Source organism: Anoplopoma fimbria, chromosome 1 (assembly GCF_027596085.1).
Source record: "Anoplopoma fimbria isolate UVic2021 breed Golden Eagle Sablefish chromosome 1, Afim_UVic_2022, whole genome shotgun sequence".
Taxonomy (NCBI): Eukaryota; Metazoa; Chordata; class Actinopteri; order Perciformes; family Anoplopomatidae; genus Anoplopoma; species Anoplopoma fimbria.
The window spans coordinates 25,106,152-25,119,641 of record NC_072449.1 but is presented as its reverse complement, the minus strand read 5'-3'; the positions used below and the strand labels follow the sequence as shown (position 1 = coordinate 25,119,641).

General features: G+C 40.1%; 1 protein-coding gene across 1 annotated transcript in view; it reads right to left on the bottom strand.

Annotated features, from left to right (window-relative positions):
• frem2b (FRAS1 related extracellular matrix 2b) overlaps positions 1-13,490 on the bottom strand; it is a 47,320-nt gene that overhangs the window by 17,194 nt on the left and 16,636 nt on the right. The window contains exons 3-6 of the mRNA XM_054599259.1: positions 7,645-7,791; positions 4,340-4,570; positions 1,907-2,032; positions 1,417-1,668 (exon numbers count right to left, since the gene is read on the bottom strand). Coding sequence (XP_054455234.1) covers positions 1,417-1,668; positions 1,907-2,032; positions 4,340-4,570; positions 7,645-7,791 — 756 coding nt within the window. The remainder of the gene's footprint in view (positions 1-1,416; positions 1,669-1,906; positions 2,033-4,339; positions 4,571-7,644; positions 7,792-13,490) is intronic.

Below are 13,490 nucleotides of genomic sequence, written 5' to 3'. Positions count from 1 at the left end.
GTAAGGACAGACTGGTGTATATCCTATTAAAAACCTATGTGTCTCAGCAGCTGCCTTGGCAGACTTCAGTCAATACCCAGGAGCAGCAGAGGTCAAAAGGCCCTGTACTCACTCTCAGGTTACACTGGATGGTGCTACAGTAAGGAAACATTCCAACCACGTAACCTCCTCTTTCCTCAAGCAGGTCAAATCCACTTTAGGTGTGTGTGCTTTGGCTCCCACGGGACTAGAGGAGGAGAATAACCTGTTACAGAGTCTGAAAACTGCTGCTACAGTAGCCTCAAAGACAAGACCTCCTCAGCACAGGACCGATGATTCACATCCTTAGATCTATTGGTGATGTCTGAATACTTGCTAAAGCACTGGAGATTCCTATTTATTGAGGTGATTACTTCAGCAGTTTCACCATTGTCACTGACCAAAAACACCAAAATGGATCAGCACTACGCTCTACTCAAATCATGATATTTTTACAATTCACATTAAATTCTGTGACGCTTTCAGCACCATGTACAGTGCTATTATTTTGAGTTATTTGAGCAATTGGAGAAGATTAAAGTAAATCTCACTGAAGCTAACTTCAATTACATGCAAAACAAAAATGAATTTCTGACTACTTTAACCAAGCCATTAGATGGCAGAATGCTGAATTGAATATTGCATCATCACCCCAATTATGTAGCTTCAAATGGGTTTTGATTCAAGGAAAAAAGGTCGGATCCGCAATCATGCCGTGGTTTTCAGCTCTAGTGTTGGGTGCATGCCTGCGATCACAGAGTCTTGACTTCACAGCAGTGCTTCCGGAGATTGTCAGAGCGATAGGGACCTGAGGAATGGCCGTCAGGTGTTGGGGAACAAAGAGGCGTCAGGAAGATATGGGAGACTACTATCAGCCCTCCAGTCTCAGCCTGCAGATACGAGATAAAGGCTTTGCCTCCAGGAAGGAGGCTCGCACACTCAAACGCTTTTTCCCTGAGCCGTTGTCAGACAAGCACAAATACACATCGGAAAAAAATTCAAATACACATTTCACATGCACAACAATATGTGCTGTCTTTTTCCCCTTCTGCCTAACTGTTTGGAATTCTCTCTTTGGATTAATTCAGCACAAAATATTACACTTGCAAAGCCTTTTGCAAAACTTATTTTAAGCTATTGTCAAAGTGCTTATCCAATACATATATAAAATAAGAGATTGAACAAATACATTAACACCTACTTCTAAATCAGATAAAAGCCCCTTTTCACTCTGAATTTTCTTGAGGCTTAGAACTGAAAAATGAATGTGGAAGTAACAAAAAGACTTGTCTCTAAATGCCACAATGGATTTCAATAAGCAATGCCATTTAATTTGTTGTACCTGCACGAACTATTTGGCACCGTGTTGCATTCCATTTCAGTGAAATGTCATCTTACCGTCCTCCATATCGGGGATGATTGTGATTCGAGCTGCGGGGAACTCCAAGCCCAGACGGCCCCCCATAGGCATGCTGAGGGTGACGTTGAAGCTTTCCTCGTCTTCATACAGGGAGTCATCAATGATCACCACCCGGCAGGATTTCTCCACCTCTCCCTTGTCAAAGCGGACGATGCTGTGATGGTCCTCGGGCCTGGAGATGTAGTCAGAGTAGGACAGCACTGTGGTGGGGATGGTGCCTGTGGCCGAAACTGAGTTGGCAGAAAACAGAATTACAGAAAGCAGAGTTAATGATCCACACTTTGCCACAATGCATTGTCCTTTTTTTCACATAAAAATCGATACAGAAATATAAATTCCTAATGAAGTATTTTTTTCATTAACAACGTTTACATGCAACACATCCTACCTTGGGATGATACGACTAGAAGGGACTCTCTTCATTTTTAAGTTCACCCCTTAAATTTCCCCACACAGTTCTTGCGTTACCTTGCTGAGTGTAGCAGATGACCATCAGCTCCTGACTGACATCTCCACTCCTGTGTACTGGGATAAGCATCTCACCAATGTCCTCCTCTATGTTGTATGTGGCTGAGGGTATGAACACTGTTGACTCTGTATATGAGAAAAATCAAAACACATCAGATCATAACTTTGACAAAGTGCGTTAACAGTATTGGAGTTGAATACCTTAATGCTATATTTTGTCTGACTTTTGGGTACTACTGAGGAGGAAGTGGGTATATACTCCTAAGAGGGGAGCATAGCCTGTATTCCTGCATGTACCCTCCACTTAACCGTGTATCGTCAGTTTTCTGGCATATTGAATGAGATTATTTGAATATCCGGGGAATTGAACTGAATAATGAAGAAGAGATGAAGAAAAGGGAAAAGCTTTCAAAACATCATGTGTGTGACATTATTTGCAACATTAACATTTGACACACAAGCTTGCAGCTTACACACAATGACAGCTCTCATTACAGCTCTGCTTCCATCATGTCTAATCAAAAGCCACCATCTACTGTTTCTTTATCTGCAGCAAATATTACAACCCACAGTCGGCTTACACTGAAACACAGAATAACAGAGAGACGTGCATGAGGAAAATGTTATCTGTAAGATAACGCTGATTCTGAAAAAGAGTAAGGAGTCCTTAAAGGAATTCAAATTACAAATCTGTGTCTCACACACATTAATCCAAAAAGTTCCCCCAAAAATTGGCTAGAATAAAAAGGTGTGTTAAACGAGCAGAGACAAGTTAAACAATTGTTTTTTTCTACTCAGCAGTTTCACTGGCAGCTTTCCATCTCTTTGTCTCCTTCCTTCTCTGAGCTTCATATGACAACCAGAAAGGTATACCTAAAATCCTAAGAGCTCACACAGAGGCTTTGTCTCCCTCTCAGTGAGCGTTGTGGTCCCCCACATTAACAAGGTTTTGGTAAGCCAACAGATCTTAACCTGACGTCCTCTCTCTCCCCGAGGACAAAGCAAACAATTGCAAGGGATGATGTGGCCACTCTTCTCTTCTTGTTTCAAACACTAAGCTGTTTTCAGCCTGAGCTGGTGTGAGATCATTTATTTTTCACAGTTTCATGGTGGCAGCCCCTGGGCTTTTCCATCGTTCTGCTCTCAGTTAAAAGAAAAGATTATTTGACCTTGAGAGGCCAAAATGCATTGAATCTTATGAACCATAAACATTATAATGATATGATAATATACATGTGGCTGTTTCAAGACGATGTCTGTTAAAGGAATAAAGAAACAAAAATGGAGAGATAGCTGCCAGTTTTGTTGATTGCCCTCTGGAGACTGATGTTCTGTAAACAAAGCTCTAATTAAACATGTTAATTAGGATACATTGTTGACAGCAAATTCTTCCTTTTCACCCAATGAAGTCCTATGGGATGAGGAGGAGCAGTATCCATATTTATACTGTGCAGTTATCTATCTCAGCTCTATCACAGTCAAGCTGTTTTCAGTAACACCGTTCATCTGTTCTTGTAGTGCTCATTTCAGATGCAAGGGAGGTCAGCGTGGTTATCTCCATATTTTCTTTTGACCTTGTTTATCTACACTTGTGGAAAGAAAATACTGCCTATAAATATGGTTTGCTTTTTACTCATTACGTAGATATCTCCATAATCAAGTTGAGTTCAGGATGTTGTTAGTTTCTCGCAGCATTCAGTTTCCATGTGAATTAATTCTGTATTCAAAATATAATGTGCTCTGATGCCCTCGGGTAGATGGAGAGAAGCATTTCCTATAAAACATGAATACAGCTGAGATTAGGGCACTCTCGGGCTGTAGTTGACATCTTGGCTGCTAGAAAAAGATACACATTTAGTTACTCTAACACAGATCTGTAAAATGCAATGCGTTCCTTGAGATTTAGCCTAATTTGATGACTAACATTTTTGCTTACCTGCTTTCCCTAAAAATGCTTTGCCTTCTTTCTTTTTCTTTATGTTTTCTTCACGTCTAAACCACAGATAAAGCTCCTGTTCTCTGTTATTTGTTGCTTGACCTTCAAGTAGCCAGCAACTGTATTATGGGTGTGCCGGCCATTGAGGTTGCACCCCCTATTGAAAATATGACTGACATCTTTGTCCCCTCTACAATAGATTTCTTTCTGAAAAATTGTTGAACATCTGCTCAAAACGATGTCACAGTGATTTACTGTTAGACATGTGACATGAAACGCCCAACAATATTTCACAAAGCTTGAAAATGGTAGGCTGTCAAACTCCATTGTAGCTCTACCTAAGACCTGAATGTGTTTTATTGTCAGGCCAAACCCCCCAAACATTTAAAAAAGTAAGGGGCATTGCCAATATATATATATTTTTTTATAAGGAATTGATTTAATCTAAGCATAATCAACATTGAGATAGTTAAATGTAAACATTTATCATTACTGACCATCATCGGGGTCCAGGATCTCCACAGTAGCAATCTCTGGGAATTCAAGGGCTGCCATCACCGGCTCAGACAAAACAATTTGGAAGGTCTCTGACACTTCGTACTCGCTATCTGACAGGATCCGCACCTTCCAGGTGGCTGTGCTCTGGCCTGGGTTGAACTGCACCTGTTTCTGAGATTTACCCCGAAAATCTTTGTCCTTCTGTGCACTGCCATCCCTTGTGCCTATACCTTAGGAAAGACATGGAAAAAAATAGGTTATAATAATCGGGTAGCATCTGTTAGCATCAGGCATATCAGATAATGTACCACTTAAGTCAGGTTTAGGCACCAATAACCATTAATATCTATTTTTCATACCTATCTTTTTAAATTACACATTTCTGTGTAATTTATGTGCATTCTGTGAATCCGGATATCTGTGTGACTATAAATGGTCACAGCTCCACAGGTTGTATCTTGATACAATTAAACAACTGTTTTTCCAGGAAAATGTCAGGTACCAGTTTGTGTAACACCAACAATCTCTGCCCATCTTCACAGTGCAGTATCCCACAGTCAGTGTTTCCAATGGCCATGGTGGGAATAAAGCCAATTACTCCTCATGTCAGCCTTGTTTCAGCAGCAATGATTGGAGGCTGACTTGCAATGTCTGACCTTCAGCATGTGAGCTGTTTGATGGGGCCTACAGTCACTATAGCTGTGACACTGTCAGGATTCCTGTTGAGCGGGAGCACTGAAGCTGGTGAAATGTCACACAGTCTCAACATTGTCTTTGTTATCTGGCCACACAACAAGCAGCAGGGGTCTGGCACTAAATTGAAAGAACATAACTGCACACCCCAAGGCAATCCCATAGGCTTCCATAAATGTAGAAAACAAGTAATCACTGTATAAATGAAGCACAACTATGAGCATGAATAACTTAAACTTTTTTGAAAATATGTTGTTTGTTTACAACTGAGGAAGGAAGAAAGAGAAGAGAAAAACTGAAATATTGCATGAGGAATACACAAAATCTTCAAAAGGACACAGATTGAGAAATGCATGAGTTTGGGCTTTTAAGAAAAGTACCATTCTGTCGTTTGATGAAAATAAGTAGTGGGCTTTGATATGCAAGTACAGACAGAAGGAAAAGGCCCCTGCACATATGTGCTCAGATAAAATGGTCAAGTTCAATGGAGCTTTAAAAAAAGCAGTCTTCAAAGAGTAGCTAAGAGAGGAGAGAGTAAGATTCTCTCCAAACCTATCAAACAATATGTGCTATCCTAACCTATCCTGCCTGGATATGATGGCCATGATCACAGCAGCCACTCTGAGGGTTCACGGCGGGTGGGTTTGCCCTAGCCTCCAAACTGGTGACACCTGCACTGTGCACATTGACCAGTGAAGCAGCAGCACACCAGTGGGCTCCTCTGATCAGTGTTCACTCAGGCAGTGCTGGGCAAGAAGAGATATCCCTAGTCTTCATGAGAGGGTACTGGCCAGGGATCAGTCGCTATCTAATCGCAACACTGAGGCAGATGGATGGCTTGAGTTGTCAGGCTGCTGGTGGCCTGCAAACATGGTTTGCTGCTTTTGCTCTCCTATCCTCAAAGCAACAGAGGTAGAGGGAAACCTCCAAATGATTACTGTGAGAAAGTAATGAATGCTCTTGTTGCTTTTTATGTTACTGGGACAGGATATTTCACGGTTATTAGTTGAGTACCTGCAGGGGAAATGTTGCAGAGATGTTTTTAAAGCATGTATGACAAAAACAATCTGTCCAAAAAAGTTATTTCTTAGGTAGCATGTTTCTTACCTAAAAACAGTGTTAATTATTATATTTTATTATATTAAATGTTGTGTTACTTTCTGTAGATTTACATACTAAAAGCTCAAATCTTAAACCAAAAACTGTGTCTGTTGCTTTTAGATAGGTCAGCAGATGTTTTTCTTGATAAGAAATTGAAAAATATATCTTTCGAAAGCCATTTGATAGGACTGAGAGAAAAAAGAACAGAGTGGTGTGTGCTCAAATAATCAATGCCTGACGATGTAAACATGTACTCTTACTATAATGGGAAAAGGACAACATAAGAGATTTCACCATTTATGCATTTAGAAAGAAACACTTTATTGCTATTGGTACTTTGAGGGTGCTGTAAAATAAAATGGTCATGACTAGGATAAAAAATTAAATTGCAGCTTCTTTTGTGTGCTTTCCATCACCGACTGCCTCAATCATAAGAAAACTGCACTATGAAAAGCTATGGTTTGGACTTGAAAGTACACAACAGTAATTTTGAACATTTTGAAAATTCAAGGCATGTTTTCTCTGGGCACTGAATTGCATCCAAAGTTCAAAGTAGCGCTTCTTTCATTTATAATGCAACCATTAATAAAACACTAGGGATGCTCCAGAAAACTAAAACAAAGGACAATTATGGGATTGTTTGAACAAGCTCCTTATACACGATACATTTTGTTGTGAAATATTCATTTTCAAAGAGATCATTGTGGGGTCATCAAACAGGCATTTCAAGGGATTTTATTTTTGTTTTGGTCTCTACACGAACAACACAATTTAAATCACAGATATTTATTTCTCACAGTGGATTATTATCAACTATATCTGCCTGTATTTCTCTATGTGATTATCTGCCTGAAGATTTGTATTTTGGCAGAAATACAAATCAGATGTACTGTGCTGTGTGTAAAATGTCCATATCACCTCTGAGATGGTTTTTCACTCTGATGCCCTGCGGCATACAAAGACACAGTCGGCAGTAGAGCAAATTATGAGATTTGACCTTTGACATCAGGTCACTCTAATAACACCTCATTTTTATGGACAGAATAACGGTGCCACTAAGAATTCCTGCCACTCATAATAATTACAGCAGCTTGTTTTTTAACTGTGTTAAGAGTCATGTCCGTTTAGTTCTGGACAGTAAACTTCCTTGACTGTCATTTTGCAATGGCGCCTTTCCATGGCCACCAACTTTTGGTGACCTTTCTCATGTGTAGATGTAGACCCTGAGGGAATGGCCTGTGCTTTTGTGTGATTGGAACATAAATACTGGTAGGAGAAGTCAGGTTAAAGGTCATGACCTGTGTGACCCTTAAGGATGTCTAGGTCAGCCTCAGAGCTGTCTTGAAATATAGTGTGGTTGTAGTTGTTTCTGTGTGCTGAGGGGAGTTTGGTTTTCATTTTGTACCTGAGAAGAATCCGGTCCATGTATTTATTTACTTACTTACTTATTTTTAGTGCTAATCTATACTCAAATCAATTTTCATCAAAATCAAAGGGATTGTATGCTTACTAACGAATGAAGTCTCCCCCAGGTAGCCCCGACGTTTCAGCAACACTTCCAGGAACTTGACCTCTTCATCCACCACGTAGTATTCCTTCTCTAAAGAGATCCAAGCCCAGTTCAAACGGAACTGCTGGTTCTTCAGTTTGTTGCCTCCTGCAAACAAAAAAAGTTGATCAAGGTAAATAAACTTAAAATGGCTCCATAGGACTCATCACACAGAAAGGGAAAACACAGAGGAAAGGTCAGATGTCACTGGGACATCATTATCTATCAAATAATAATTTTTGGGAAAAATTAACATAGCTTTTTGTTTCTGGGCTGGCACAGGTATAACCCTTATTTGGATGATTTCTTGGTTACCCTTAGGACTTGAATTTGAAGATCCTTGCCAACACCTTAGTGGAAGGTGGTGGAAGGCTTTAATTAAGATAAAAGATTTCTGTTTCCAGTCTGAACTGGGTTATGTCATCCTTGCCTTTTGAACTTTGATTCAAAGGCCGAGGCTAAGGAGGGCATCGCTGCTACCATATGGCCATACAGACTCAAAGCAGATCCACTTACACAGGCATCAAAAGCACACAGGTACACAAACACTGACCAAACTAGTGCCAAGAGGTTCACACACTGGGTCATAAAGAAACCAAACAACAGTTAAATTTGATTTCAAATTCCAGAGCAATAACTGGCAAATAATTATTCACTGATTTCTCAAAATCTGCATGAATGCATCCACCAGACTGCATGGTGAGAGCTGGTGCCCGCTGCTGTATCTGATCAGGATGGTGAGATACAGATGACTGAGCCACCAAACATCTGGCGGTACTGAAAGTGGTGCAATAAAAGTGAAACCGCAGGGAGGCAGCAGGGACATTGTTCAGAGGTTTCAGAGTGTTCCGGTTGTTTATGTTAGGCCCGACTAAGAGTCTCCACCCCACCCCTGTCGTTATGGTCGGTAAATCTGTTACGTCCAGCTGACCGCTCCACTGTGTCCATTTCCTTCCTCGATGGGCACGGTGAGACCTATACACATTCACCCTGGGTGTTTTATTATGTGCGAGGGTGCATGCATTTATGACTTTGTGTGTCTGAGTGTGTGTGCATGTGTGAAATGTTCCCTGCACCTATTCAGATCCCTTTCCTTTGGTCTGATAGGGTACATATTTCCTCACACAGATTAAAATTGGGTCTTAATGCCTGGACATCGATGCTTTTTGACAATATTGTGCCATAACTGGAACAAAAAGTCATTGTGACACACAAGGACAAAGGGTAGCTCAAATTTCCTTCCATCTCATACAAAACCAACAACTAATTTTAATAATTTAGTTGAATAAAGTTCATTGATCCATAATGACAACATGGTGATACTTTTATATCATCTACCAGACAGACAGACTGACAGACTGACTTAAAGTTGTGAAGACTAAGAACAGTGAGATGCAGAAGAATCATTACTTTCCATACTTCATCTTTGCAGTTCTGGTTACCTAAACTAATGGGCTTTATCAAAAATGCTTGAAAGAGGAAAAATACAGAAGATAGATAATGATATTCCTTGAATTTATAGATCCATTTCAGAGTGAACTTCAGACAGACTCGGTGAAGTCAACACCGAGCTGTAATTGGGACAAAAGGCTGTAGAAACTGTGAAGCTTGAGCAGAAATGATACGAGAAAATGCTCGCTCTATTTGTTCTCCCCAGCAAACTGAACAAATTGTTTGAATCATTTAGTTGTATACATTTCTTGAAATTCTCATGAACACAGAATTACTTTATCTCTTGGAAAAAAGGCACCACTGCAGCAATGAAAATGATCCTTACCTTGAGAAGAATTTGTCTCCGCATTTTGTATAAAGTTGCATCCTACTAAATTATATTTTCAATTTGTGACACTTCTATAAAAACAACTGTTTTGTTGGTCTACACAGCCATCAACTCACTGTGCCTTTGCACAACCCATTTGTCTGTTAATCCCAAATAAATTGTTATTTAGTGTTTTGCAGGGTTTTGCATCAAGGTAACTATCATAAACTATCATCATATCACAATAATAGAATAAATTACAAGTACAGCAGGAAAAGTTGTTTGACAAGTCACTGTGGCATTAAGTCTAATACAATAAAATCAAAAACAAGCTAGGTGTCTGTTAGGCTTTTCTGAAAGCTAGCAATAAGAAAAAAAATCAATCTGAAACCTGTAATGATGTGTGCAAAAAGACCCCACAATTTTAGGGTAAACAATTTCTGGCATAACATTGTGTGCTTTAAGCAACAAATATTGTAAATGCCGAGGTTAACTTACTTTGATATATCAACTGGAATTAGAGACTCGCAAAATAAGCTTTGTTTTTTCAATTTATAGAAATGTCTAAAGTGATACATGTTACACCTCCTACATTCTTGAGGTATACCACAGTGTAGGATTAATGCTTTCTGTGTGTTCCACATCATTCTTCTGGAGACAGGTGACCTGTGTATGACATGACCTCCCTACTTAAAATTTGGTTTAAAGCCAGCTGCATGGCACGCATGCCACCGGTAAACACTGCATGTGTGATCTCTGAGAGGAGAAGGAAACCGTCCTCCACTGAGGTAATGGAAACAGAGAAGGTATTGGCTATTTATGTAATTTCACACTTTGGCATAGACGTTGAAATAGCTCTAACACGGCTGATACACTTGATCTCAAGCGTAATTCTAGAAAATGGACAATTATAGTCATCTCTCTACAATCAAACGCTCATGTAGGGACAGGTAGCTGTTTATCGTTAGGATTCATCCCAAGTACCTCATACATTTCAATAAAAGCATGAAATGATGATGGTTTGCATAATTATTTACATGACATTGAAGAAACAGCCTACACATCAAGCTAAGCATCAAAGAGACAGCTCTCCCTTTCAACATGAATCACGTTAAACACCTGTTTTCCTTCAACAGTATTCACAAACATAAAGTGGCTTTATTAATTATTCATTTTTCACATTCGCAAGATCTGAGGAGGATACATCCAGCAGCGCTTTTAAATCTCAGAGAAAATAATTTATGTTCACAGTTTATGCAACATAGAATCGCACCATGACATGAGCAAATATTGAGTTTAGGAGGCCTTTAAGTGCCTGCAAAGCTGTAGTGTGGCCTTCAGGGAGCTGGGGAGTGGAGGTGCTCGTTTCCACAGGACCACTTCACTCCTCCAGATTTCTTTCTAATTAAGATAAGCAGGGGTTGGAGTAAGTCCACTTCAAAGAGGCCCCAAGGAAAACACCAGAGTTAATATTTAACCAGCACTCACAGCAGTGAGACAGAATTTAGTGAACAATATCGGTATCTCTTATATTCGGATCTTTGCACTGCTGTGCAGTTTCATACAGAAACGCATATCATAAACAGTGAATACATTGCATAAGCTAAGGTATATAAACTTTATATTAGACTGTATTTTACACAATGTCCAGATTCTCATTAAAAGCATGTGGTTATAGCAGTCCTACAAATTCCAGTGCTAGTCATCTTAATTCATTTGCTGAATTAATTGACCGCCTGCCTGCACTCTGTCTTTTTTGTTTTGTGCAAACTTTTTAGCACTCATGGTGAGGAAAGCGAGGGAAATCTCTAGTGATATATCACACCCTCTCTATTGTGAATGTGAGTTGTATATGAACCTTTAAAAAAAAGGTCTTGCACCATTCATGTAGCTGCACTTCTAAACACAAGTTCTGTTCACACACATACTGGATGTGTGATGAGGGACAGAAGCCTTTTGAGAGAGGCCAAAGAATGTGAGAGACTGGACTGTGCCAACTTAGTGCCCCTGTCTCCTCCCAGCATACATGTTGCAGACAGACCTTATTTGGTCACCGTGAAGCATCGTGGGGCCACGATGCCCCGTGGACTCTCGCCTGATCATTCAACCAGGCAGACAGACAGGCGGCCCTTTGCCCACAGAGCCAGCACCACAGTGATTAGGCAGGATAAATTGGGACAAGCCTGTGAATCCTGTTCCATAGACACAATACATCTAAAAATACTTAATTATCATATACTGCAAATGGACTTTTTGTGCTAATAGTTTCCATGATCTGCAATAACTGTGTTTCACTGTAGCATTAAAGACATCAAGCAACACTATAGAGATAAATGAACAATTGTGTACAGGACCAGTGAAGTGCTCACAGGACAGCGAGTTTAGTTTAGTTTTAGGCGTGTGATTCAGAAGGTAAAATTTAACGATAAATGCCAAAATCAGCTTTCACACATGAGATATTTTTATCTCAAGTTACAGTTACAACGTGTTAACATGCGTTAATGCTCCTAATCCGCCTTGTTTAGAAGAAAATCTATGACAGCGCTTAATTTTTGTGATGTACAGAAAATGTATTCTATCGTAATAACTTATATTAACCCAATAAATTGAGTTGTTTCTGGGTTCCAGACCAAACCAGCATACTTTTCACCCCTCCAATTAAGGGAAAAGGGATATGATAATCCTGTTGAAGGAAAGAAAGCACATGGCAGAGCAGAGAGAAAGAGTGCTGTGGTCTAATCACCCTAAGCCTCGTATCAGCAGTAACGAGTCGGCCATGGCTTGAAAGATTTAGAACTGTTATGAATTCACAGGCCCTAAACCCTTTTCTGCAAGCATTGCCTTTCATGGAACTGGTCCACCAAAATTTTGGCCGCTCCGCAGGTTCCATTCTGGCTGCTGTCGCCTCTGTGTCCGCTCTTACACAGTGGTCACTCTGAGGCGACATTTGAGGGGCCTGAAAGAAAGGCCAAAGGCACTTCTGAACAAAAGTGCTGGGTCAGAGAACCATGCATGGCTTAAAGCAAGCAAGGCTTTACTCTCAGTCGGGAGAGTTCTTAGAGATTAACATATGAACCACAACTATGGAGGTGATTTAACTCTCAGTGCTCTGTCCAAATGTGGGATACAATGGATGGAATTACTTTCTGTTCTTAAACTTTTACCAACCTTATCATGAATAAACATTTGTTAAATCCATTCAGAAGATGTTTTGGTGTCATTCTGGCAGACAAAATTATGGTGCCTTACCCGCTACCATTTGGAATGGAGTGTGGTTTTGGAAAATGGCATGCGTTGTACGTGGACCGATGCAGACCTACAATTGTAGAATGAATGGAACCGTGGACGCGGAAAGAGGAAAGTTTGTCTTGATTTAATGTGCCTTCCCTGAAGCAGAAAAGGTGCTTCAATGTTCTTATAAATGTTGTCCTCCACAGTATGAGTGACTGTAAAATACATTTTAAGCAAAACAACAACCTTTATCCTGTTCTCACACATTCTGTTTTTGATCCAAATTATAGCATTAAGTTGTTGTGGAAACTGCTCCATGACTTACTTGCTGGCTCATAATGCAGGAGTCCCTTCGTCTGTTTGGAAAGGCAGTGACAATTCCCAGGGCTTTTATTTCAGATGGGGCTCTTTATTTGTGGCCCAGGAGAGAATTGTGACAGAGGAAATACTGCACAATGTGATTGCAGGGAAAGGTCATTCCTGTCCAGGATTTTACTTTATGCTCTAGCGTCCTCACACACTGCCACAAATGACGTCATGTTTCATCCACTACAGAAAACACTCTCACGTTTGCTGGAATGCTCCATTCCTTAAAGGTTGTTGAGGGTCATTCAAAAACTAATTGGTTAACAAATCTTAATCAATGGTGGTACATTGAAAGTAAAAAATCCCAACTGCAGACAGAAAAACAACTCAATACAGTGCCCTTTGGATAATTGCCAAGGTCACTTTTTCACTGTGTCTAGAAATTACTGGCTTCCCATGCAAGCAAACATTCTGGGTTTTTAAGTGTAATCCTATTAGCCTCGCCTGAAAT